At 41.4% G+C, this 27,640-nt stretch overlaps 1 protein-coding gene and 1 long non-coding RNA gene across 2 annotated transcripts; both read right to left on the minus strand.

Annotated features, from left to right (window-relative positions):
• Nucleotides 1-376: 376 nt before the first annotated feature.
• On the minus strand, nt 377-26,617 carry OC90 (otoconin 90). The gene is made up of 9 exons (XM_087928717.1): nt 26,473-26,617; nt 23,703-23,877; nt 22,233-22,345; nt 18,184-18,312; nt 15,975-16,016; nt 6,467-6,559; nt 5,635-5,809; nt 4,371-4,477; nt 377-1,662 (listed from the first exon to the last, which is right to left on the minus strand). Exons 1-9 carry the CDS (start codon nt 26,615-26,617, stop codon nt 1,346-1,348), a joined length of 1,296 nt encoding a protein of 431 aa, XP_087784843.1. The 3' UTR covers nt 377-1,345.
• Nucleotides 7,290-8,966, minus strand: LOC148126461 (uncharacterized). The gene is made up of 3 exons (XR_015742637.1): nt 8,916-8,966; nt 8,171-8,221; nt 7,290-7,404 (listed from the first exon to the last, which is right to left on the minus strand). It is a non-coding gene; the product is annotated as an uncharacterized LOC148126461 (long non-coding RNA).
• Nucleotides 26,618-27,640: the final 1,023 nt, after the last annotated feature.

Consider the following 27,640-nt stretch of genomic DNA (forward strand, 5'->3'; position numbering starts at 1 on the left):
TTGTATTAGCAGGAATTAGTAGAACAACAAAGTTGGAAAGGACCTTGGAGGTCTTCTAGTCCAACCCACTGCTCATGCAGAAGATTGGTTTGTACTCTTGGCAATTAGATCTCCATTTAAACTTGTTGTAAAGATTCTGAGACAATCCAAACATCTAAAACTACAAACATGTGATTGGCAGTACAACAAATTAAGTCAAGGAAAATTCATGTGTGATTACTTTGTTATTCCCTTTAAAAATGGGCTTCATTCCATGGGCTCACCCTTCCAGCATTAAAGCAAATCCTGAAGAATCATCTCAGATCTTGCTAACATACTTAACTTGTTTCATAATGTAAATTTGTTCCTAAAAATAAGGACAAAGGAAGAAGTAGTGTCAAGCTTTTAATAGGAACTTTCATTGACGTGGTATGATAAGCCATGATCTCAAGTAGGCATTGTCTGTTTTGGTTTAGTATTGTGCACAGAGTTATTTATTAGGATCAGGTTCGAGAGCCGAGTCATGATGGCTTGTTCTGGAAATAGATTTAGAAAACTTTTGATGGTATTAAAAGCATCTTAGAACCTTTCATCTCTGCTCCTCCTGATCTTTGTACAACCTTCATCCTACCCATAAGAGATTAAAATTGAAATAGGTATTATGGCTGTAAAATCAGGAGGTGTGTTGATAGATAGATAGATAGATAGATAGATAGATAGATAGATAGATAGATAGATAGATAGATAGATAGATAGATAGATAGATAGATAGATTAGTGACATAGATAGATTGGTAGGTAGGTAGATAGGTAGATAGATATAGATAGATCATCCTATAAGTAGAAGATCTCCCACATTTACATCCTGTTGTTCTTCTAAGAGGTCTTCTAGTCCAACCCCCTGCTCAAGCAGGAGACCCTATACTAGGCTAGTGGTTGTCCAGTCTCTTCTTAAAAGCCTCCATTGATGGATGACCCACAGTGTTGCTAGGATTAAGGAGAAATTCCCTAACTCTGAGAACAAATTAATCTGTCAGCTTTGGAGATCATATTTTACTTAGAAGCTTCCACACTGGCACATTCAGTGCCTAGGAATTTGGGAGGAGGGATTTCATAAGGGGGTAGATTAGACACAACAACATTCTTTCTCACAGAGTCAAGGACTTGTTGCCCTGTACCTGTTGGAGTTTGGGTTGGAGTTTGTTACTTGGAACGCTGACATAATCACTTATGTTTTCACAAGTTGTGGGTGCTTCATCCCTGGAGGCTTTTAAGAAAAGACTGGCCAGCTATATAGGATATACTACTGGCTGCCTCTTGCACAACGCTGCCAGTAGTAGATCTGTAGCTGGACAGAGAAGTGGAGATTATCTTGTTTGCAGTGGGACTATTCTGGACCTTCGTCTGCCATTCCGTATTGCTCTTTTTCCGCGTCTCAAGAGGGGCCGAGCTGCATTTGTCTCCTCGCTGCTACTTTCTTCTTCTTCACTTGACGTTCTGGCACCTCTTGGAGGGCTACTTGGAGGCCTCACACGCCCTGCCCAGCGGCAAGCCAGTTTGTCCTCTTGGCAAGCCTGTCTGCTGGACAACCTCCAGCTTTCGTTGAACGGGGCTGCCGCCATGCATTCGGCTGCAGCTTTATCGCAGGAACACAGGAGATTTTCACACAGGGTCCATCCAACACCTAAGAGGAAGGAAGATGGTGGAGAGTAGCTTCTGTATCAAATCTCAACACACCTTCAATAAGGCCCTCACTGTGAGAATTATCAGATTAACAGAGTTGGGAGAGTCCTTGTAAGTCTTCTATTCTAACCCCACCCACCCCAAGCAGGACACCCTACACCATTTCTGACAAAGGGCACTCCAATTTCTTCTTGAAAGCTTCCAGGGATGAAGCTCCCACAACTTCCGAAGGCAACTTCTGTTCCATTTGGTTGATTGCTCTCACTGTCAGAAAGTATTTGCCATCCTAGCAACATTGTCCATGGGGTAGAGAGCCAATGATGTCAGACAGGAGGTCAAGCAATCAAATAAGAGATCCTGGAAGCTTCACTGAGCTTCACTGTTTTCTTACAGATGTTTCATCATCCAATTAGGTAATGTTATCACTGCTCGCAACACTAACATTATTACTATCTCGTGGGGTAATGGAGCATCTGCAAGGAAACCACCAAGCCCAGGGAGCACCAAGGAGCCCTGATTTCAACCCTGACCCAGGGGTGGGCTTCTGGGGGTTCGCAGGGGTTTGGGGGAGCCCCTAGATAAGATTCTGTCTTTTATTCACAAGGATAAACCAAAAATCAAACGTAGTTAGTCTGAACAAACCTGGGTTTAGCCAAGGAATCTGAAGTGCTTGCTGTATACTAGAAAACAAATGGATGTCTATGATAACCAGCCACTCTCAAACTACTCCTATTTATTTTCCTGCCAGAGAAGGGCTGCCTACTGTCTGCATCTGCTTCTCCCTGAGAGCCGGCTTATTGCTTTCTTTTGCCCTCCTCTCCTTTTTTCTCTGTGCATATGCACATCTGGGATGGGCCCCATCTGTTCCTCCCCCTCACTCAGCTCAGGCCCCAAAGAGAGCTGCCTGGCCACAGATAACAGATAATCAGAGTTGGAAGGGACCTTATAGGTCATCTAGTCCAACCCCCCCACCCAAGCGGGAAACCCTACACCATTTCTGACAAATGGCAGTCCAATCTCTTTTTGAAGGTCTCAAGTGATGGCACTCCCATAACTTCTGAGGGCAACTTCTGTTCCATTGGTTGATTGACATACAACTATCTGTATCTGATTGTTCTCACTGTCAGAAAGTTTCTCCTAATTTCCAGGTTAAATCTCTCCTTGTTCAGTTTCCATCCTTTATTCCTTATCTGGCCTTCAGGCACTTTAGAAAATATCTTGACCCCCTTCCCCTCTGTAGCAGCCCCTCAAATATTGGAAGACTTCTATCATGTCTCCCCCGGTCCTTCTCTTCACTAGACCAGCCATGCCCAGTTCCTGTAGCCGTTCTTCATATGCCTTAGTCTCCAGTCCCCTAATCATCCTGGTTGCTCTTCTCTGCACTTTTTCTAGAGTCTCAACATATTTTTTATAACGTAGTGACCAAAATTGGATGCAGTACTGTAGGTGTGGTCTTCCTAAGGCTTTATGGAGTGGTATTAGTACCTCCCTTTTATCTTGATTGTATCCCTCTGTTAATGCAACTTAGGAGGGAGGATGGAAGGTCCCATCTCTGTCTTTGTCTCCGATGCTGGTTCCTTATCAGAGAATTCCAAAGGCTCTGAAGCTGGCCCAGGTTCTCCGTCAACATCCTCCGCATCAGAGTCTGCTGCTACCTCTGCTGGCAACTGACGGGCCACAACAACCAGCTCAAGTTTAACTCAGCCTTCCATCCAGGGGTGGGCTGCTGGGGGTTCGCAGGGGTTCAGGAGATCCTCTAGCTAAGATTCTGTGCAGTTGGGACAACCCCCCAAATTCTACTCCTGGCTGGCCCCACCCATCCCACCCTGCCCCTCCCAGAAGCCCCCACACAGCCCGTTTTTAATACAGGTAAGTGCAGGGCACACATGGAAGCTCAGGAAAGGTGAAATACAGGCCTCCCAGAAGTTCGGGAAGGCCGGAAATGGGCCCATTTACAGCTTCCAGAGACCCTCCGGAGCCCGGGGAGGCTGTTTTCACCCTCCCGGAGGCTCAAGAAAAGACTCTGGAGCCCAGGGAGGGCAAAAACTCCCCCCCACACCATGGTGAAGGAGGCCAACTAGACCATACCCATCCAGCAACTGGGCAGAGAACCCTTTGCTAAAATTTTTGAAGCCCACCCCTGCCCTGACCTACCAATATTGTCCGCTGTTGGCTACTGGCAATCAAAGTCTCACCTCTTCTTAAGGGTATGCAGCGCACGTTATAGAGACAAGAGTTGATTATTCCAAGAGCTGCTAAGAATCAAGGAGTGAAGAAAAGCAGATTCCCACAAACACTAACAGGCAAGCCGACTGTATAATAAACATCCAGCAATCCCCAACTAACATCTCAGGTCTAGAAAGGAGCACTAACATGTTACCTAGTTGCGTAATGAATCATCTGCAAGAAAACAACTAAACTCAGAGAGCACCAAGGATTCAGATTGATTATTTGGTCATGTCAATCATTTTGACGCATTTGACATACACACACACACACACACACACACACACACGCCAAGTGTATCTTCCTTGGGGATTGGGGAGATGAATTTCTAAAGATCTGATGAAATTCTAACCCCTGTTGAAATCCTTTCCTTGAAGGCTTTCCTATATTTACCGGAGAAAATTGATGTGTTTTTTTTTTCCTTTTAAAAATGTGTCATTTAAGAAAGAGGTGATTCTTGGACACCGCGATCTCAAAACTTACATGTTGGGGTGTGATCAAAACACACAACTTCAGAACTTGATTTTTTTTCTGGCTGACATCCCAATCTTTTAACTTGTTCCAGGCAGCATTGATGGGAGAAACAACATCTGTTAGGTGGAAAGGATAAGAGAATTAAGGCTTCAAAACCATTTTCTATCTACGCGTACCTGCAGCGTTCTTTACATTGGTATAAACCTAGCAGGTATTATATTCTGAAAAATATATTTCTCTCTTGCTTTATCATATCATCTGGTTCAGGTCAATGATGGGACATGGGCAGGAAGCAGAGCCAGCCACAAGCGGAGGTGAGGAACAAAGAGGATCATCTTGCTCTATGATTTCTGCCCGTCCTTTGAGATCTGACAAGAGTGGTATGATATGGGTCCTGTTACTTCAGCAATGCAGCTAGTAGAACCCAGGAAGCAGTATTTATTTATTTAACAGAGTGAGTGAGTGAGTGAGTGAGTGAGTGAGTGAGTGAGGAAGGAAGGAAGGAAGGAAGGAAGGAAGGAAGGAAGGAAGGAAGGAAGGAAGGAAGGAAGGAAGGAAAGGAAGAAGGGAAGAAGAAGGAAGGAAGGGAAGAAAGAAGGATAGGAGGAGAGGGAAAAAGGAAGGAAGGAAGGAAGGAAGGAAGGAAGGAAGGAAGGAAGGAAGGAAGGAAGGAAGGTTGGTTCACTGAGCACTTTTGAAAATGGCATTTCCAAATCATTCTATCATGTACCTTTACTTCCTTCTCTTTTAATTAGACATCTTTGGTTATGTGCCCTAGTCATTTTTGACTATTAATGCTGAGGGAGGGAGGGAGGGAGGGAGGGAGGGAGGAAGGAAGGAAGGAAGGAAGGAAGGAAGGAAGGAAGAAAGAAGGGAGGGAGGGAGGAAAGAAATAAGAAGGGAGGGAAAGGAAGGAAGGAAAGATAAAACAGAATAATAGTAATAGTAATAGTAATAGTAATAGTAATAATAATAATAATAATAATAATAATAATAATAATACATGAAAAAGAACACAATGGAAATACATTAATGTAACACATTGAATACATGCTACATATTGATAACTTTGAATGCATCAATGCGGTACATAATATCTAATATCCTGCCCAATACCTCTGGCTGAGTAGAAATGGGGGAAGATTTTTTTTCTGTTTATTTTATTGTTAACCACAAATATTTATTTAGGACCCACATGCCTAGCTAGTTAACAAAATGCATGCTGCTCTAGGAGCATAGGCGATTCCTTTGTTTTGCTTTTAATCTTAGCCACCTGTCCAGTTCATCGGTCGGATGTCCTCTTCCCTCTTGTCCACAAAAACAGCCATATAATTCGAACTCCTCTGGACACCGGTTAGTCAAGCAGTAGAGCATCTCACCCAACTGTGGAAACTCTTGTTGGAGTTTTCCATTATCGCCCCGTTGTAGAAAGGAGAAACGATCACACGCTGTGGAGAGGAGATACACATTTCACAGTTTTATTCTGCTGAGGACATATTCAGAGGACTACGGAATTCTCTTTTCTGCTGTGTCTCTAATATTCTTCAGGTTTTCTACCCTTTATCTTCCATCCTTCTAGAGAAGATCTGGGCATCAGGAAAATAAGGCTGAATTGGGATAAAGAACCCATTTTCCTGGAACTGTCTATTCCACTAGCAAATGGCAGTTGTTGATATAACTTCTGTGTGCTATTAAAAAAAACAATTAAACCCAAGGTAACTCCTAAATGGTGGCCTAGTAGCAAAGGTGCTCGCCTCCTGCTCAGAAAGTTGAGAGTTCAATCCTGGATTGTGGCAGATGTTTCTCTGTTAGGGCACAAGGAGAAAATATCTGCTATGAACTCCACATGGTGTCAGGGAGGGCATCCAGCCAGTAAATGCTCAGCTCCATCCAGTCACTGCAATTCTACCCTAAATTAAGGGATTCCAGAGTCACGAAAGGGATTTTTTTTTTTAATATCTCCTAAAGAATTAATACACTGGTGAATCACGTTTTTTCTATTTACATTTTTCTTTAATGTACAACACTACTTTCTCAAAGTATCTTATAGGTCTCCTCTCTTTTCTTCCAGGTAAATTATTGGGTTGATTGAAAGAGTTTCATACCTTCTCTAAAAGATTCTTCAGGAGATGGTGACTCTTCTGGAATCGTTGTAGAAAATGTCACAGGTTCCTCCCCAGCTAACTTGAAGAGATGTCCTGGATTTGGGATTAAAAAGATGCCTTTTTAGTGGACATAAGATCTATTAAAGAAGAAACAAAAACAAGGCAGAATCCTGTAGCGTTCTTGATTTTTTTTTTAAAAAAAACAACTCTGTGCCATCCTTCCATGAATTTCACTTTAAATAAGTCATCTTATATATAAAAAGTATTGGTGTGGATGTTAGTGGATGTGGTGGCTTAGTGGCTAAGATGCTGAGCTTGTCGATCAGAAAGGTTGGCAGTTCGGCCATTCGAATCCCTAACGCCACATAACAGAGTGAGCTCCCATTACTTGTCCCAGCTTCTGCCAGCCTACCAGTTTGAAAGCACGTAAAAAATGCAAGTAGGAAAATAGGGACCCCTTTGGTGGGAAGGTAACAGTGTTCTGTGCGCCTTCAGCATTTAGTCATGCCAGCCACATGACCCATGGAGATGTCTTTGGACAGTGCTGGCTCTTCGGCTTTGTAATGGAGATGAGCACTGTCCCCTAGAGCCGGAAATGACTAGAGCTGCCCCCTAGAGCCGGAAATGCGCGAGGGGAACCTTTACCTTTTACCTTGTATTGGTGCAGAAGAGCCGTGGATAAATCCTGCCATGGATAAACAAAGACTAGAATGATAATGATGATTAAAAAAGAGTAGAGGTGCACTTTAAACCTACAAGCACAGATGTGCTTGCATTGCCCTTTTTTCCTAACGAATCCTATGGCAACAGGAATTTTTACTTGCCGCTGTTTGCTGGTCTTGGAAATTCTGAAACTGGCATGAAGTCTGCTTCTGGTGTGCTAATCCCAGGTGAAGGAGTTGTGGTTCTTATGGTAGCCAAATAGCTCTCTGACAATCCTGGGAAAAGATGCAGGTGTCAGCCTTGGAAACCATTTTTTTACTTGGAAGCTTCCAGGCTGCCACATTTAGTGCCTGGGTATTTGAGAGGGGGGATTTCATAGTAGGGTAGAAGATTAGACGCAACAACATTCTTTCTCAGAGAGTCAAGGACATGTTGCCCTGCACCTGGAAGGGAGTGACTGGGAGGATGTCTCCAGTTGGGACGATGATTTGATTGGGCCATGTGATGGACTGATGGGCGCTGGGGATGGATCTTTGATTTCTCTTTTGGGAAGGGAAAACCTGGAACCCTCAGATTTGGGTTTTCCCAGATGTGCCAATGTTAAAATTCTAATAAAATGGAACTGTTGAGGAATTGTTTATCTCGGAGTTTATTGGTTTGGAGTTGGTTAGTTGGAACGATGACAGCAGGATTAACTCCTTTACTTCTTAATAGGATTAGGCTCTATATTAATTTAAGTCAAGTATAAATATGTTTTCTCCCACCCAATCTCCCAAGTCTTGCTATATTGCCTTAACACAGGGGGAAAGATACACTTGGTTGGAAGGAATGTTGGATGTAAGATATATATATACTCTTAGCAAAGTCACTTAAGGCATAAAAGTTTTTGCAAGCCAGATTACTTTCAATTGCACCCTTTTTAAAGGCCAGCATAAAAGGAAGACACATGATGTTTCTCATAACTGTAAATTAAGCAAACACTTTTCACAGCAGGATTGAGGATTTGTTTACCCTGGGAACAAACTGAAAGTACCAACTTACCTCTTAGTTCAGAATTATCAAAAGCAATAGTCGCATCCTTCTGGGTTACAGCTATAAAGCAACATACAGAAGAAAAGTTTGTGTTACCATATCAGATAATGTTTGTGGTTTTCATAATTTCCTTGATCAGGAATATTTTAAAACATGACTCTCTAAGCAATCAAATGCGTTTTCTATTTCAGTGAGCTGCAGTGGTGCAGTGGTTAGAGTGCAGTGCTGCAAGCGACTTCTGCTGACCGCTGGCTGACTGCAGTTTGGCAGTTCAAATCTCACCAGGCTCAAAGTTGACTTTGAGTTACCTACCTCAGAAGGGTAAAATGAGGACCCAGATTGTTGGAGGCAATATGCTGACTCTGTAAACCATTTAGAGAGGGCTGTAAAGTCTAATTATATTCCTTTTTACAGATGATGAAAACTGAAATTCGATGCTTAACTGAATGAGCTGAAGTAAACTTCTATCACTTCCAGAAATGACCAAGAAAACTACAGGAGAGAAAGAAAGGGGAAGGAAGGAAGGAAGGAAGGAAGGAAATCCCCAATGAGCTCTTGCTAAATACAAGAATTTATTATATTTGAATTAGACAAGGTTTGAACCACATTTGTCTCTTAGGCAATGCTGGGACCATCTGGGCGTTGAAAAAAATTGGTGCTTCCTGAAATGGCTTATGGTTCAGCCCATGTTGAAGTATGTTGGAATACATTTTCTACATGTTTTCATAATGAAACATGAAAACCTATACAGTACCCCCACCTCTGAAGATTTCAAGGACTCCACTGCTCTCAGCATCTGAAGAAACTGAAAGAAAAACAGATATATTGGGTATAAAAAAATGTGCATGGATTTATCCTAGTAACAAGCGTCAAATCATCAAATAATTTATAACAAAAATCTGTTCGTTTGAAGGAATCCGTATGAGGAATGAAATCTATCTCAAGATGAAATTTCTTAGAGCAGTGATTTTCAACCTTTCCTTTACCATTTACCTTTAAATACCTTGTGTGGCCATGGACCATCAAGACTTAACTAAAGATTTAAATCATAACTTTTCTTCAAGCCTTTGTTGACCCCCTGTGATGACGTTGGGGGCTGCCCAGGGGTCTGCAAATCAAAGGTGGATAACCACTGTCTTAGAAAAAAAATTCTTTCAGAGCAGATGGTGAAAGATTGGTACTTCTGTGTACTTCTAACATAGACCAAAGGCTGTCACAAGCCTTTCAGGAATCAAGTGAGGAAAAGGTTACTTCGGTATGAATCTCAATCACTAACCAAGGTGCATCAGTTTTTAGCTATGGATTAAAGAGATCTACCTTGAACGGGATTCTTCACCAGCCTTTCCACTTTGTCTCCTGTGTATTCACATATTTGATCGATATGATATGATATCAGGGCATAAATGATTATAAAAGCAAAGGGCAAGAAGTCACATTTGTACATAGTTAGATGCTCCACTTTTTTTTTTCTATCTGCCCAGTTAGATGTTTCACTTTCCCTTTTTCCTGATAAGCAATGATAACAGAATAAGAGAGTTGAAAGGGACCTTGGAGGTCTTCTAGTCAAACTCCCTGCCTAGGCAGGAAACCTTATAGTATTTCAGACAAATAGTTATCCAATCTCTTCTTAAAAACTTCCAGTGTTGGAGCATTCACAACTTCTGGAGGTGTTCTACTGATTTCCTTCATTCTAAGTTGCCTTCTCTCCTTGATTAGTTTCCATCCATTGCTTCTTGTCCTGCCCTCGGGTGCCTTGGAGGATAGTTTGACTCTCTCTTCTTTGTGGCAATCCCTGATGTTTGTGGTAGCCCCTGAGTTTTCATTTAGTTTCCATCCATGGTTTCTTGTCCTGTCTTCAGATGTTTTGGAGACTAGCTTGACTCCCCCTTCTTTGTGGTAACCCCGGAGATATTAAAACACTGCTATCATGCCATCTCTAGTTCTTCTTTTCATTAAACTAGGCATACTCAATTCCTGCAACCATTCCTCATATGTTTTAGCCTCCAGTCCCCTAATCATCATTGTTGCTCTTCTCTGTACTCTTTCTAGAGTCTGATGTAGAGTTTATTTATTTATTTATTTGATTTGTCAATCGCTTACAAGATAATAGGTATAATTATAAACATGAGTAAGAATACAGGAAATAGGTATGAATAAATGGGGACAATAGGACAGCGACAGGAAGCTCGATGGTGCACTTATGCACAGGGGTGGGGATATGACAGGGTTAACTACCGGTTCGGGATTTACGAGGTTTGGTGATTTATGATGTGCTTCCCTGCATGCTGCAAGCAGACGCCTGTAAATCGCTGCCTGTAAATCATCATCAGCATGCTGCGTGCAAAGAAGCAGCCTTTGAAACAGCCCTCTTTTCCTGCTTTTTTTAACTACAACTGTGCCTCGTTTGGCAGCTGAAGTTGAAAAATCAGGAAATAAAGATCAGATAAGAGCCCAGGTGGGCGGGTGAGCAAAAACATCAGCAGACATAGAACCGGTTCTATGTCTGCTGCTCTTCAGAGCTACCGGTTCTACAGAGGTGGACAGAACCGGTAGAAACCCACCCTTGCTTATGCACACCCCTTAGAGACCTCTTAGGAATGGGGTGAGGTCCATCATGGATCATTTGAGGTTAAAGGAGTGGGGGTTTGAGGATGTAACTACAGAGTCAGGTAGTGCATTCCAGACATTGACCACTCTGTTACTGAAGTTGTACTTTCTGCAATCAAGTTTGAAGCGGTTAACATTGAGTTTGTATCTGTTGTGTACTTGTGTGTTGTTGCGGTTGAAGCTGATTCTTCATGCTGGCTGGAGAATTCTGAGAGTTGAACTCCACAAGTCTTAATGTTGCCAAGTTTGGGAACTCTTGATATAGAAGATACTATTAGGCCTGCAAAAGCTACGGTCATTGAGATGTCCTGGTCTAATGAGTGAAGGATTAAGTGTGGAAAAATCTACATTCAAATGCTGTTCAGCCATCTGCATCTCACTGTACCGATATAAAAAAGAAAAAGCTAATCAAAGGATTCATTATCCATCATGTCTTTGGTTATTCTGGAAAACTAAAAATTTCAAGGAATTTCAGTTGCACCAGTCCAGAAGAATGTATTAACTTACATCTTTCATGGTTGTTCAGAGGCAAATCTCTGGAATCTTGAGGAACATCTGTCAAAGAAAAAAAAATTAAAACCAGATTCTGTGACAAATCCTACTTTGTAATTACTCCAAGAATCATCACAAGTGGGTTTTTTAAAATAAAGAATTGTCTTTACTTAAGTATTCAGAAAAAACACACATATTTTTTCCTCTGTAAATTATGACTTTGGATGACATGAAAAATAGATAGAGGAGATTTGTTGGGTAGAGGGGAAAATTCAATATGGCAATGATAATCAATATTTATTTATTAGATTTTTATTCTGCCTTTACTAGTATTTTGATAACTCAAGGCAGTAAACTACTAATACCCCTTTCTTCTGTTTTTCCTACAACAACAACTTTGTGAAGTGGGCTGGACTGAGAAAAAGTGGCTGGTTCAGAGCCACCTAGTCAGCTTTTCATGTCTAAGGCAGGACTAGAACTTACCATCTCCTGGTAATCGCCCCAAAGTCACCAAGCTGGCTTTCATGCCCAAGGCAGGACTAGAACTCACTGTTACCTGGTGTTTGGCTCAAAGTCACCTGGATGACTTTCCTGACTAAGATGGGACTAGAACTCAGACTTTCCTGGCAAATGGCCCAAAGTCAGTCAGCTTTCATGCCTAAATCAGGACTAGAACTCATGGTCTCCTGGATTCTAGGCTAGTATCTTAACCACTATATCAAACTAGCAATGGATGCCCCTGAATTATCATAATACTTTTTTTGGTATTGAAAGTCTTTATTTAAGTAAAGTTACAGGATATACTGTGTTTCCCCAAAACTAAGACCCTGTCATGTATGTATGTATGTATGTATGTATGTATGTATGTATGTTTGTATGTATTATATTCAGCTTTGTTTGGGTATTTTCCCACGTCATTATAGTTGTGCTTTTAAAGTTGTAGCAACGTTTCGGCAGAATCTCATCTGCCATCATCAGGCTTCTGTATTGTGTTCATCTGTGAGTCAGACTTTCCCAGCCGTTTCTGTTTTAAATTTGGTGCTAGCCTACTGCTGTGCCAGAATATATATCCACCCAAAAAGGCACCAGGTCTTATTTTCAGGGGGAAATCATCCACTGACTAATCTTACTTGTGTGCATCACCCCCAGCCTCTTTTTGCTGTCAGAGGCCTTCAGAAACTTCTTGTTCTGTGGCTGGCAAGGCTTTCCTGAAGGCCTCTGCAATGGATAACAGAGCTCTGGATCAATTTGGAGCTCTGTTATCAGCTACAGAGTCCTTCAGGAAAGCCTTGCCAGCCTTGCCGGCTGCAGAAGAAATGGGCCAGCAAGGCAGGTGTTGAAAGAAATGGGCCAGCAAGGCCCGGCTACAACTGTCCAAAAATAAGTAGTAGGGCAGCTCCACTCTCCCATCCCCACCCTAGCTTAATTTTTACCCATCCACTCTGAAGTGGGCGGGATTTAATTGGGGCTTATTTTGGCAGTAGGGCTTATATTGGGCACAACATGTGTAAAAATCAAGCTAGGACTTACTTTCTGGTCATATTTTCAGGGAAACAGGGTATTACCAAGTTCATATTTTCATGCAAATGCAATCATCTGAACTTTTAAAAATATCAAAAATGTACCTCCTCCTTCCCCTTCCTTTCTTCCTCTCTGGTAATCGGTATTACTGTTGCTTTCCAATTCTGCAGTAACTATTCAGAATAAAAGGCTATCAGTACAGGAATGTAGACTTGGTCACAAAACAACCCATCATTCTGCTTGTCCCAAATAACGGTTCAAATGAATTGGTTTTATTAAACAAGTTATAAATAAGTCAGATAAAATAATAATAATTGTAGTACTGATGGACTTACACTCAGCTCCCGGAATCATTACAGGTGCGCCAGTGGTGGGCTGGGGAGTAACTATTAGATAGGTAATAAAACAAAATGTCCTTGTGAGATTGTGTGAGCTAAACACACCTTAATGACATTTTAATGAAAATGTCAGCCCTGATAATTATAGCTTTTGCCCAGATAGAAGCATCTGACTTTCCAATATAATCAGATTAGCCACCTACAGAAATATTTCAAAACTTTGACCTCACTACTCTTTCTGCCTGAATCCTCACCAACTATAATCCCATTTTTTTAAAAAAATTCTCCAGGCAACGAGCTATTTTTGTTCTCATACTAGATGAAAAGCTGTATGGTGTCTGAATATTTACAGCGTATTTTGACTAAACTCACGCCATCATTTTTAGCAAGGTATCAGAAGCCCAAAAGGAACTGAATAAAATGATTTGAGAGAATAAATGATCTGAACGTTCTGAAACTTCATGTGATGTGTCAGTTCAAAAAAACAATTGTCTTCCTAGTTTGTAACATGTTGCATTAACAAATGCTGGCTGTACTTGATCAATCCCTTTCATGCCTTAGATAAGACTAGAACTCACGGTCTCTTGGTGATTGACCCAAAGTCGTCTAGTTGGCTTCCAGGCATACGAGGAACTAGAACTCACAGCCTCCTGGTGACTGGCCTAAAGTCAGCCAGCTGGCTTTCAGGCCTAAGGCGGAACTAGAACTCACAGTCTTCTGATGACTGACCTAAAGTCAACCAGCTGGCTTTCATGCCTAAGGTGGGACTAGAATTTACAGTCTACTGGTTTCTAGGCCAGCACCTTCACCACTTTCCTAAACTGGGTCTCAATATATCCCCCTGTGAATTCATGTCACCTTGTGATCTAAGAATTTTTCACATGTATTATTAATAACCCGCATGCAGTATTCCCCACACTATACCTATGCATTTGACTTCTCTGTATATTTATGTGTTTCTGTAAAATATGCAAAGGAGTTGACAATCAGGTTTGGGGGAAAAAAGCAATAAAACAACTTTAAAACATCTATGTAAATTGTTGCCATTAAGGTGAATAGGGAATGAAAAAGAAATATATTGAAATCTATCTGCCATTAATGCATAATTCCTCATTTCTTGGAAAATAAAGAACTTTGTATCAGTCCCTGTTAGGTTTTATTCTGTTCTTTTTGATTAATTTTGAGTCAAAATGTTAAGCTGCAGGGATCATCTCTCCATTCAAAATAGAATTTTGTATCTGTTCATAAGGTCTTGGTTGTCTCGCCCACTTGGCAGCCAAAACTTTGTAAACCTGATCTGCATTTATTCCAACTCTTCATCCTGAATTTTAGGAGCTTCATTGCTTCTACAAAAGAGGACATCAGGACACCAAGTCTTTTGAAAAAGGAATTTTGGAAGAAATGTCCGTCTGGTTTCAGTGGGGAGAAAGACATTGGAAACATGGAGGGTGATTGGAAAGATGGTTTATTGATGGACAGGACCACATGGGTTTTAGGTCCTGGGCAGCTGAACACATGAAGTGGAGAGATTTGGGCTTTGCCCTTGAGCTTCCTGTTCCTGTGCAAGAAGTGTATTCTATTTGTTGTCAGACTCCCAGGGGACTATGCAGGGGTCATAGCTGAAATTGTCTGAGGTACATTTGGTTGAATCTTGCTGGATGATGTAATGTCCCCAGGTGATTTCGCAATGCCGTGAGCCCTACTGCTAGATGGGTAGAGGGCTAATCCTATTATGTCCTGAGGGTCATGTCTTAATCCCATCACCCTGGAGCTGAAGTTCTAATTGTCTTGTAGATGGCCCAGTCTTAATGTGCAACAAATATCTGCTGGTGGAAGGGAGCTGCAGGGAGCTGTTCTTTGTCTTTAAAAACATGTTTCTCCTTTTCTCATCCCGAGAAATATTCTGCCTTTTTAATATTTCCTAGAATATTGCATTCTTCTAGGAGAGGGGTGGGTGCTCACTTTCTACAGGAATGATATACAATCTACGTGCATTTTCTTAATTGATAGTATTATAGATCCCTTTTGTTTTCCTGACTAAACAATCTCTTCACTTGGAGAAAAAAAGCATCCAGAAAGAGAAATATGAAACAAGGAGAGGAGAAGGACAGGCACCAACCATCTGCCAGAATCCTATCTGTTAACTGAGTTTCTTTGGGCCTCAGGTGTTGAAGCTCTGCAGAAAAAAAATTAAAAGAGCAGTATTCTTTAAGTTTGGGGTTTTGTTTGCTTTTTTCTGCAGCCCAGAAATCAATACTGCTCTGCTAAAATAGACTTGGCAAAGAGACACATTATTCTTTCTTTAAAAAAAAAAAAGCAGGCCTTCAAAATTCTTAACCATATCAGCCATTCTCTAAACATCTAAGGCAAGGGTCTTCAAACTTGCCAAGATTAAGACTTGTGGATTTATAACTCCCAGAATTCCTAAGCTAACATGACTGGAAGGGGAATTCTGGGAGTTAAAGTCCCCAAGTCTTAAAGCTGTCAAGTTTGAAGACCCCTAATCTAAGGGATGCAAACCCGTGTATTGACAAGTAAACTATTTTTCAGGAAAGTTATCAATGCCAATGCCACTTGATGGGATCCAAGAAGAACACATTTCCATCATGGTGGCCAGCTAATCTTTTTAAAAAGACTGAAGACTTCAAGGGCACTAGGCCTGCTGAGAGCAGTTTCAAGAGTTTTATGGAGTGATGGTGCACAACTGCCAATTGCTTTGTTTTTGTGGGTTTTACCAGATTTTAAATTTGTCCCGGGATCCCCCAGTTTCATTTTGAATCAAGTGGTCCTATAAATTGGAGAAAAAAATCCAAATAGGTTTATTAAATTAATATTCTGTAGATAATGAACCATACCTGAAGCGGGAACTGTGGTGTGGATTTTCACACTAGATGTTTCTGAAAAGAGAGGGAACATATGTTATATAAATGCATCATATAACTGGGCATATAATATCACAGGAAGTTATTGCATGTATATAGAGCATGTGTAACATATTGTGATTACAACACATATCACATTCTTTTCCTACATGCTCTATTTCCTGATCCATGCCTTAAAAGGCCTAGCAGGTTCTCCCTTCTTCTGGGCTGGCAAGTTGCAATGAAAAAAAAAAGTGGCTGAGATTTTTAGCTTAGAATTTAATTTATCCAGATCTTTGGCTTGCTAACTTTTGAGGGATATGCAAACTTTTAGGGCAAGTTGACAAGAAAAATTTGGTGCCAGTTCAAAAGTCCATCATATCCTACCTCTATTTGATGATAGGTCTTAAATAGCCAATTCTATAGAGGGAAAGGTGTTATCAGCTAAAAAGATATTCCTTTGGTCTTTTTAGCTCCCAGAAAAAGGGAGTGTGGCAAAACAAGGCATTCTTGAAATGCCTAGATATCAACTCAGCAGCCTAAAGTTGTCAGAGCATAAGAAAGTTATTGGAGAGCATGATGGATGATTCTTGGAGACTGTCCTATGGGAGAAGTCACATCCAGGGGGTGGGGGAAAGACCAGGGTCAAGGGGGAAATGTATGATGTGATTTAGTACTGGCTGCACCCAGCCACGCACCAACATGGCAATTTCTATTAAACCAATTTATTTTTTCTGAGATGCGGCTAGAGACTTTTGCTTTGGATGAGGGGGATTTGTGGGGGCCCTGATAGGTGTTTCCATATAGAAAAATGGGGAAGGTCATGTCCACCATCTTGAGAACTTCTCCTCCTCCCTCCCCCAGATGACCTTCGTCGCTAGGAATGGTTTCAATTGTTTGAATATTTGCCATTTGCTTCCAAAAATATATATGTAAGCCCTCAACTTACAACTAAACCCAAAATTTCTGTTGCTAAGTGAGACAATTAAGTAGAGTTTTGCTTCCATTTTACCATTTTCCTTGCCATACTTGTTAAGTGAATCACTGCCATTGTTCAGTTAGTAACTCGGTTGTTAAGTAAAACTGGCTTCCCCGTTGACTTGGCTTGTCAGAAGGTCACAAAAGGAGATCACATGACCCCAGGACATTGCAACCATCATAAATATGAGTCAGTTGCTGAATTTTGTTCACATGACCGTGGGGAATCCCGCAATTGGTCATAAGTGTGAAAAACAGACATGCGTCTTTTTATTACTTCAAACGGTCACTAAATGAACTGTAAGTTGAGGACTAGCTATAAAACCCTAACATAAAAGTCAATAAACCGCCATCTCCCTAGTGAGAACAATCAAACCAACCATGGGATGGGCCCTAAATCACTCTGGAATCCCCAGGTCCATTGGCCAAACCATGTTTTCAGGGCCTCTTGAAGTAGTATCAAAGTGGGGTCAATCTTATTTCTGCAGGGATAATTTTCCATGTCATAGATAAATAAAACGAATAAATTATTTACACCTGAAATGATCAATGTTGGATATTTAAGGAATGGTCCATCAAGGAGCAAAGAGAAATGTCATTATGCCATGGAAGGAAGGGGTGGTATGGGGCCTATGCTGGACATTAATCAGCCAAATTGTTTACTACTTTGGGAACCAAAATTTATTATAACCAAGCACCATCTATTATATAAAGAGTGTCAAAATCTCTCCTTAACAGGGATGGGATTCCAAAATCCCAGCAACCGGTTCGCTGCCCAGTTGCTGGATGGGAGTGGCCATGGTGGTGCGGCCTACCGGAACAGTAGGCCAGCCGGTCGGTCGATTCAAATACTGGTTCAGTGAACCAGATGCAAATTTAACATCCGGTTCATCTGAACCGGTCCGAATCGGTAGAATCCCACCCCTGCTCCTTAGGCAAGGGTTTCCCAATCTTGACAAATTTAAGATGTGTGGACTTCAACTCCCAGAATTCTCCAGTCAACGTGGCTGGGGAATTCTGGGAGTTGAAGTCCACACCTCTTGAAGTCGCCAAGATTGGCAAACCCTGCCTTAGGATAAGTCTTGCATGAGATAAAAATCAGGAGACATTAATTTGTTTCAACCCGTGGCACCTTCAAAGGAATAAGATGAATTTACCGAGCAAGGAAATGAAGGATCTCAACGGGAAGGAAGAACTGAGAGATCATTTCCCACAATTTTCTCACCTGTCACCAGAGAGGAGCAGAGTGTAGCATCAAAATTATTCAAGGAAGAGTTAACGGGAGAATGCAAGAAACATTCAATAGCTTCTTTGTCACAGTTGCAGAGCAGATGCTCACAAGAATCCTCAGATCCTGTGAGGGAAAAGAAGAAAAAAACAGCATGTTAAAAAAAAAGAGAAAGAGAAAAGCCCGTTTACAAAGAGATGGTTTTTTGCTATAATCTCCTGACTCTCTGTAAGGTTTTGACCCAGAGGGAAACATTTTATATCCTGGACCCAGACACAGTTCATCACCGCAGGAGGAAAGCAAGATTGAGTTCACCTCACAGCAAGAAGTCATTTGAACACAATAGAAAATTCATCTTTTTGTTAAAATGCTTTTGTTTCCCCCAAGAATTAAACTGTTGGGAAGAACATTCATTCTAGAATGGCACGAATAAAATTCAGCAGCTTCTCTGAAAATACAATCTGCCATGCTGGTTAAATTATTGGGATAAGCAATAACAGAATAACAGAGTTGGAAGGTACCTTGGAGGTCTTCTAGTCCAACCCCGTGTTCATGCAGGATGCCATTCGAGACAAATTGTTGTCCAATCTCTCCTTATAAAGCTCCAGTGATGGACAACTCACAGCTTCCAAAAGCAAGCTATACTTCTATTAATTGTTCTGTCAGGAAATGACTCCTTAGTTCTGGGTTGGTCTTATTATTTCTAGGTTGGGATAAGCAACATGATTTTGCAGTAGAGTCAGAAATGGGGGGTGTCAACAGTAAGAGGAAGAGAAAAGACCAATGTGAGATGATAATTTGTATCCTGATTTTATCTCACATGCTAAAGTTTGTAAAGTTAGGGATGGCACAAACATTGTCATCAGTGGTGGGTTCAAACAAAAATTACTACCAGTTGTGTGGGCGTGGCTTGGTGGGCATGGCAGGGGAAGGATACTGCAAAATCTCCATTCCCTCTCCACTCCTGGGGGAAGGTTACTGCAAAATCCCATTCCCTCCTCACCCCACTAACCTGCTTTCCAGCTCCATTCTCCTGTGCAGGGCAAACAAAGAAGACCCAGCCGATCAGCTGGGACTCAGGAGGCAGAGAATTGATGGGGATGGGGCCAGTCAGAGGTGGTATTTGCCGGTTCTCTGAACTACTCAAAATTTCCCTTATCGGTTCTCCAGAACTGGTCAGAACCTGCTGAATACCACCTCTGATTGTCATCCTTTCACAGTGCGTGACTCTTGAACTAAACTCTTAGTTTTAATTTTAAGAAATGGGACTTAAAGCTTATCCAATTTTTAAAGTTTCCAAATGTTTGGGATCTGGGCAACATGATAAAGTTGAGATGGCATCAAAGAAATACAGGATATGCATAGGAGGATATGCTGTGAGGCATATAATTGGTTTTCTGCATGAGCTGCTGTGTGTTTTCCTGGAGATTAATAAAAAGACTTCTGAAGTCCTTCCTCACAACAAAACTATCCACTATCAAAAAAAAAAAAAAAACCCACAAGGATGTAATTGAAGCTCTCGACACACATCAAAAAAAGGTATTGCTTCAGTCACATCATCATGCGTGCCGATTTTGTTGAGCCCTCCTTTTCAGAAATAATAAGTATTTGAGTTACAATCAGAGGTGGTACTCAGCAGATTCTGACCAGTTCTGGAGAACCGGTAGCAGAAATTTTGAGTAGTTTGGAGAACCAGCAAATACCACCTCTGACTGGCCCTGCCCCCATCTCTTCTCTGTGTCCCATTGAGTCCCAGCTGATCGGCTGGGTCTTCTTTTGTTGCCCGGCACAGGAGAACGGAGCTGGAAAGCAGGTTAGTGGGGTGGGGAGGGAATGGAGATTTTACAGTATCCTTCCGCTACCATACCCACCAAGCCACGCCCACAGGACCTGTAGTAAAAGATTTTGAATCCCACCACTGATTACAATCAGGTGTATCCTCAGCAAGAAGTCAAAATAGCTCAAGAGGGCAGCTTCAGCTGCACCATGTAAGCTCGGCTCTTTGCAATCTGCAAGCATAATGTACCTTTAAAAGGGGGTGAGGCTTTAATTGGGCAGTGGCCATCTTGACTTCTTTGACCCTGCCCCCTTGTAGATGCCCCTGATTGCAATATTCTTTGTATAGGATTGTGCAACAATATTTTTGCTACAGGTAGTCCTGGACCTATGACAACAATTGAGACCAGCATTTTCATTGCTAAACAAGGTGGTTGTTAAATGAGTTGGGCCCAATCGATCAATCAATCAGAATAGAGCTGGAAGGGACCTTGGAGGTCACCTAGTCCAACCCCTTGCTCAAGCAGGAGACCCTATACCCATTTCAGACAAGTGACTGTCTAGTCTCTTATTTTAAAATAATAACCTCCAGTGATGAAGCACCTACACCTTCTGATGGCAAGCTGTCCCACTGGTTAATTTTACAATCTTTTGTCTTTGCCATGGTTATTAAGTGAATCACTTCAGTTGTTAAGTGAATCACACAGCTATTAAGCAAATCCATCTTCCCCTTTTGACTTTCCTTGTTGGAAGCTGGCTCTGGAAGGACACAAAACGGTGATCATGTGACCTTAAGATGCTGCATCTAAACATTTCAAATGACCAGCACCCAAATTTTGATCCTGTGAAGATGGGAAGCTGTGATAGTTATAAGTTCTAGAACCGGTCATAAGTCACTTTTTTTCAGTGTTGCTGTAACTTGAAATGGTCACTAAATGAATGGTTGTAATTCAAGGGTTACCTGAACTTGTTTTTACAGCACATGACTGTATTAATAATAGAATGTGAGTCTGTGTGTTGACCCAGGGTGGGATACAAAAGCAACAAAGTCACAAAAACAGGTGAAGTCCCTTTAATACCTTCTTGGCTTCAAAGGTCCAATTATCATTGACTGGAGAAAAAACTCCCCCACAAACAGTTGTGAAAAGGAAGAACTTCTGTTCAAACTCAAAATACATATAAATTATAAATAGGAAAAAAAAAAAACCAAACCACACTGAAGCAATTAATGAGACAAGGCAGGATAAGGGCTTGAAGATGTCTACAGATATCGAAATACACACACTGGGAAGGATGCCAGAACTCAGATAAGAACTGACAGACTAGAAATATTTTCACGCTTTGCTTCCAGCACTGGCCCATGCGCAATTTGTCCTTTAAAACAGTCCTCACAGCTGCAGCCCATGAAGGAGATCAAGGCCCTTTCCTCCCCCATAGACCACACCATTCATGTTTCTCCCTTATCTGTTCCTCTCTGCATGCCCTAGGGTGAAGAGGGGATGAGCTTGGGCCTTCCTCTGAATGCCCAGCTGGCCTGTGCCTGTCCCCAGTTTCCTTCACAACCTCTGGAGCCACACTCCCACTCCCTGTCGGCTGTTCCTCCTCTCCCTCAGAATCAGATTCTAACAGGGGCATGACAGTCTGGGTAATTCCTGAACCACTTTATTCAGCTATACAGGTTCACTTATGACCACAGTCGAGCTCAAACTTTTTGTTGTTAAGCGAGTCAGTTGTTAAGTTAACTTTGCCCCATTTTATGATCTTTGTCACAGTTGTTGAGTGAATTACAGCAGTTGTTACATTAATAACATGTCAGCTTCTCCATTGATTTTGCTCGACAGAAGGACCCAAAAGCTGATCACATGACCCCAGGACTTTGCAACCATCATAAATACATACCAGTTGCCAAGCATCCAAATTTTTATCATGTGACTATGATGATGCTGCAATGGTCGTAAGTGTGAGAAAAACGGTCATAAGACACTTTTTTCAGAACTTTGAACAGTCACTAAATGAACGGTTGTAAGCAGTGGTGGGATTCAAATAATTTAACAACTGGTTCTCTGTACTAATGAGTTCTTCCAACAACCAGTTCACCAAAGTGCTTGGAAAGTTAACAACCATTTCTCCTGAACTGATGCGAACTGGCTGAATCCCACTACTGGTTGTAAGCCTACTCAGCTACAAGTCAGGAGACGACTTCTTTCACTAACAAGAGAAAACAGAAGACTAAAAATTTGTTTTGTACTGCTTAACTACTTCAACCTCACCACAAGTGATGTTTTTGGTTAGACAACTGACGTTCATGGTGATTTTGGTAGGATCCCAGGTGCATTCTTCTTCCGTTGCCTCTTCATAGCATTTCCGATGTTGAAAACAGCAGCTGATTCCAGAAGAGAAGGAGAGAAACAAAATATCATTAGGAGGGATAGTTTGTGAACCTACTGGCAGCTTCAAAGTTCGGCCTTGGCTGACTCAATCGCTTTAAGCATTAATTTAAGCAATTAATTCACCGAGCGTTTCTGAACAACCACAAAACTAAAAAAAAAAATGGAAAGACTTATCAGGAGTCAAACTGGTCTGGTTTCCATCTCACGACTGATTGATTCAAGGATTAGCTTTGTTTTTTCAAACTTAGCTTCTCCTTGGAATACATAAGGTATCTGTCAGGATTTCTGGCAATTGCCCTAATTAAATCATGAACTTCAAGCCAAGCTTCAAAAATGTCAAAGAATTTATTAGGAGCGAATATATTGGCATGGTCTGTACGAAGCCAATTTAGAGACACGTAATTCACTACCACCTTTTATCCTGTTTTCCTCCTACCCCTCTGGATGTTTCGTAATTCATATTCTCCAACAAAACATGTTCACAGCTGAGAGTCATCAATCACGTTCTCCAATTAGGGGTTTTCTCAGCAGAAATTCTGGTGGCTTAGTTACAATCTTTGCAAGATAAGAATGGAATGCACTTTTGGTTTTAAACTGCCTCCGGTGCAGGGCAACAAATGAAGACCTAGCCAATTAGCTGGGACTTGTGAGACAGAGAATAGATTGGGGAGGCAGGGCGAGTTAAAGGTGGTATTTGCCGGTTCTCCAAACTACTCAAAATTTCTGTTACCGGTTCTCCAGAACTGGTCAGAACCTGCTGAATACCCACCTCTGCCTCCTCCTCAGTTGAGAGAGGGGTGTTGATTTTGACATAGATGGCCTCTTCACTCCTCTTTCAGGCTTTTTTGAAGATAACAAAGTCTACATTTTGGACAGAGAGGACTGCTGGTTTGAAAGAGGGGTCAAAGAGGCCATCTATGTTAAAATTGAACCACCCTCTGTCAACAGAGCAGGGGGGATATGACACCACCCATCTCCTGTTTACAATGCAGTCCTTTCCGCAGTCCCAAGAAGGCTCCACATCCACCTGCATTGTGATTTGGATGACTCTGAGGATACAGATAAGGGGCCTCAAGGACTCTTGGAGAACTAATGACAGGCCTTCAGAGTGCTAACAACCAGGTGACTGCGAAGAATATAAATCCTTCCATTCCCCACCTGTTAGTAAGAACTTCAAAAAGGTTCTTGGATGAGAGGAGAAACATTTCAAAAAAAAAAAAACACTAAGAAAATCCAGTTGTCTTTTGGAAAAAGCACATTGGGACACCCCTGACCTTGGTGATTGAGAATCTCTATAGACCCAAGTTGGGTGGTAGGAAGAAGTCAACACCTCTAAGGTCCAAAGCTCACCCATCTACTTCATCCACGGGGAAGCCCTCCGTCTCAAATCGGCAGGCGCAGCCATAGTCTTCAAAGTCTCTTGGGCAAATGCCAGTCACACACTTCATTCTGCTCACAAAGTTGAGCAACGGAGGAAAGCTGGTGAATACGGACTGAAGCCAAGTGAAGTGAGAGCCCAAACAATCTGCAAAGATGGGAAGAAGCGAATCAATTGATCAGTCTGACATCCAAGCAAAGTGAAGGATAAGTTTGACATCTGCGACAGGTGAGCTGGTTGTCACCTTTAAAGCCCTTCATGGCTTGGGACCATGATTTTTTATTTATTTATTTAATTAATTTTTTCCATATTTTGTTCTATTGTACTTTATTAATGTATTTGATTCTTTTTGTTAATTTTTATTGTTTTTTTAATACATGATTTTACATTCTGTAAGCTGCTTCAAGTTGCCCTGGGTGAATAGGCGGCAATATAAATTCAATAAATAAATAAATAAAATAAAATTTCAGGTTTGGCTCATCCTTCACCTAAAAAGACAAAAAAATAGAGTGGGACTATCCTTTAAGGGCTGTCTTGCAAATCTCTTAATTTCCAAAAAAGCAAAACAAGGAGGAATTGGTGAGTAGAAGTGGGAAATGCAAGTTTAGGTAAATCTTGTAGGCCTTATTGCGAAGGTCTTTGGGCAACCTAAGGGCTAGATGGACAATCTCTGCTCATAGTCACCCCTGCCCTAGTTACCTCTGGTTTTGACTACTGCAATATGCTCTACATGGGGTTGCCCTTGAAAAGTATCCAAATGTGTTCAAAATGCCCACAAGTGGTTTTGTATGATTCACCTCTCTTGAGAAAGCTGCATTGATTGTTGATTTGCTTCCAGGTCCAATTCAAGCTGCTAATGGTTACCTTTAAAGTCTTACATTGCCAGGGGTCAAACTATTTGAAGGGCCGTGTTTTTTTTTTTTTTCATCTATCCAACCTATCAGAGCAGGAAGGCAGGGGATGTGACAGGACCCCTCTCTTAAAGAGGTCCATCTGGTGGAACCAAGAAGAACAATGGCCTTCTCTGTAGCAGCTCCCAACCTGTGGAACATCAACCCTATGGAAGTTTGGCTTCACTTTGTCGCTCCTTCAAAAGGCCTCAGAGACGTGGTTTTGCAGGCAGGCCTAAGGACCTCGGGGTGATATGGCGCCTATCAGTGGTTAGTTTGATTATTGTCCAGGGGGAAGGGCAGGGCAGGAACTATTTGCTTTTGTATTGGGATTTTATTTCTGTAAGCTGCCCAGACCTACTGTGAGTTGGATGCCCATATACATTCTATCTATACTTCCATCTTCATTCATGAGCTCTTAGAACTTTTATAAAAATGTGTGTCCTGTATAATTCATAATGCATTTTTCTTTGGATATTTAATTCGGGATCAACTTTTAAATCGTCTCCTACCTTAGAGGAGATAGCAAAATAATGCGGAAGGGATTTCTTCTTTAACCCTCTCGTTATCTCGAATATGCTTTTGCCTCGTTGGCAGATCTAAAGGCATTCACTTTAGCTTCTTTCCTTCCTACTTCCCTCCCTCCGTCATTCCATCTCTCCTTCCTTCTCTTTCCTTTCTTCCTTCCTCCTTCCTGCCCTCCCTCCTTTCTTCTCCCTCCTTTCTTCTTTCCTCAACGATAATATACATACATTTCTGATTATTAAACAATCAGAATGTTTAATGAAAATATAACTTATATTTGACTTGTCCTTTTAGGGTTTTTTTACTGCATGGCTTCATTCAATTCATCCCATGATATGTCAATGAGGTGACTCCAATACATGAATTCAAGATTTTTCACTAGATTTGCTTTAAAAATTTACCTTACTGATAAGCCACTTGTGAGCTATTAAGGTCTATATTAAAGCTTATCTGAACTTTGTTGGAGCTTTGAGTCTAATTCAAAAGGCTGAAACTACACTGTGAATGCCAAATCTGCAGCATCAAAGATATTCATTAATGTTAGTGTCACAGTGTTATTCACCTCCTCTAATGCAAAGCTTCAAAATATCAGCTGGTGGCCCCCGCAAAGGTATGGTAATGCGACTTCCTTTTTCCTCTGGTTTCTAAGAAGCTTCACACAACAAATGCAATCCATTTTTTGTATTAATATTCTTAAGCAACACCCTGGAGCATATTGAAAGCAAACAAAAGCTAACAAGTAAAATTATCACTAATGAAATCGAGCTGGTTGAAGAAATGCACCTGCCTTGTCTTCCTTTAAGCTGGTTAAATGTTTTGGGTGAACGCTGAGATGTTGTAGAAAACCACTGCTGAAAAATGATGTGGATCTTGTACAGACAGATGAGTGGGCCAATCTATACCTGCTTGGCCATGTACTCTATCAATTTTACTTTTGTATTTCAAAGCAAAGACCAGAAGAGTTCTGACAAATTGTGCTCTGTCTCCCCTTCCATTCACGATATGCAGCCGACTAGCTCTTCCTAGGTTTGCACCTATCTGCATTCTGATGCATCCACATTTCTTCATCGTTCGTGGCAAAAATTAGAAACATTAATCAACGGAACAACATGCCTCTGGAAAATGTGGGTGCTCCAATACTGGAGGCTTTTAAGAAGAGATTGGACAACATTTGTCTGAAATGGTAGGGGGTTTCCTGCTTGAGCAGGGGGTTGGGCTAGAAGACCTCCAAGGTCCCTTCCAACTCTGTTATTCTGTTAAATACCGATACAGACAAAGGGATCCTTTAATCCAATGGAAACCAACAAGCAAATAAAAGCCCACTTACCAAAGAACAAAGCAACACTTTCCACATTTTCAAAGACTCCATTGAAGAAGGTGATATTATCTGAGGGGAAACATAAACTATTAAAACATAAATAGTTTCTACCTACAAAGATACAGCCTTGGTTATTATTAAGATGGAAGTCCATATGAAGTTTCCCAAATTGTAAGCTGCCCTGGGAATTTGAAAAACCATCCCAGCGGAACAGCAATTCTCTACTGCTGTGAAGAGTTGAGCTGAACCCAAGGAAATATTTACACCATCATGAACATTTTTCAGATCTTAAGAAAAATGAACGTATGGCATTGAATCTAAAGTGAGAATGAAATGGGTTTACAATCTCCATTGGTTTAGGAATTCTGAGCCTCATAGTATCTGACTGAGAGCTCTCTTACAATTATCTCAACATGAGAAATCAGAGATCTCCAGATTCTGCATTCTCCTAATGCAGGCAACTTGCTGCTCTGGAGCCACATGTGGCTCTTTCATCCGCCTGATGTGGCTCTCTGTTACAGTTGGCTCCACGATTGATAGATTAGGACAGGTAGAAGAAAAAGGACGCCACGCTAGGAGGAGACTCTATGGTGGGGGAAACGGACTTCTGGTCAGCTCTAGAATTGAACAGGGGCTTCTGGTTAGGACCTTTGTGGCTCTTGGAGGATTTAAGGTTGCCGACCCCTAAATGCAATATTTCTCAGCCTAGCAACCTTACTGACTGGGGAATTCTGGGAGTTGAAGTCCACACAGCTTAAAGTAGCCAGATTTGAGGAACAGTGTCCTGTTGAAGAGAATATTTGTAGCTGGTGTCCTCTGAGCTGGGGTTGTTTTTCTTGCAGAGGTTTCATTAATCAACTAGATAACATCATCAATGCCCTGAAGATATTACATAGTTGGGTAATGAAACGTCTGCTAGAAAACTACCAATCTCTGAGAGCATCAAGAACTGCACCGTCCTGATATATCTGAAGAACATTAAAAATCACAGCAATTATATCACATCTTACAGCAACAGGAAGCAAATTTCACCTTTACAAGATAAAAAAACCCAAGATCCACCATCTGTCTCTTAATCTCTTAGCCTCAAACACAAACTGTTTATTTTTTAAAAAATGAGTATGTTTGTAGAAGCAGAACAGAATGGAGTTCACAATGTGTCCATACAAACATACAC

Source organism: Pseudonaja textilis, chromosome 3 (assembly GCF_049901715.1).
Source record: "Pseudonaja textilis isolate UNSWEBS1 chromosome 3, rPseTex1.2, whole genome shotgun sequence".
NCBI classification, from domain to species: Eukaryota; Metazoa; Chordata; class Lepidosauria; order Squamata; family Elapidae; genus Pseudonaja; species Pseudonaja textilis.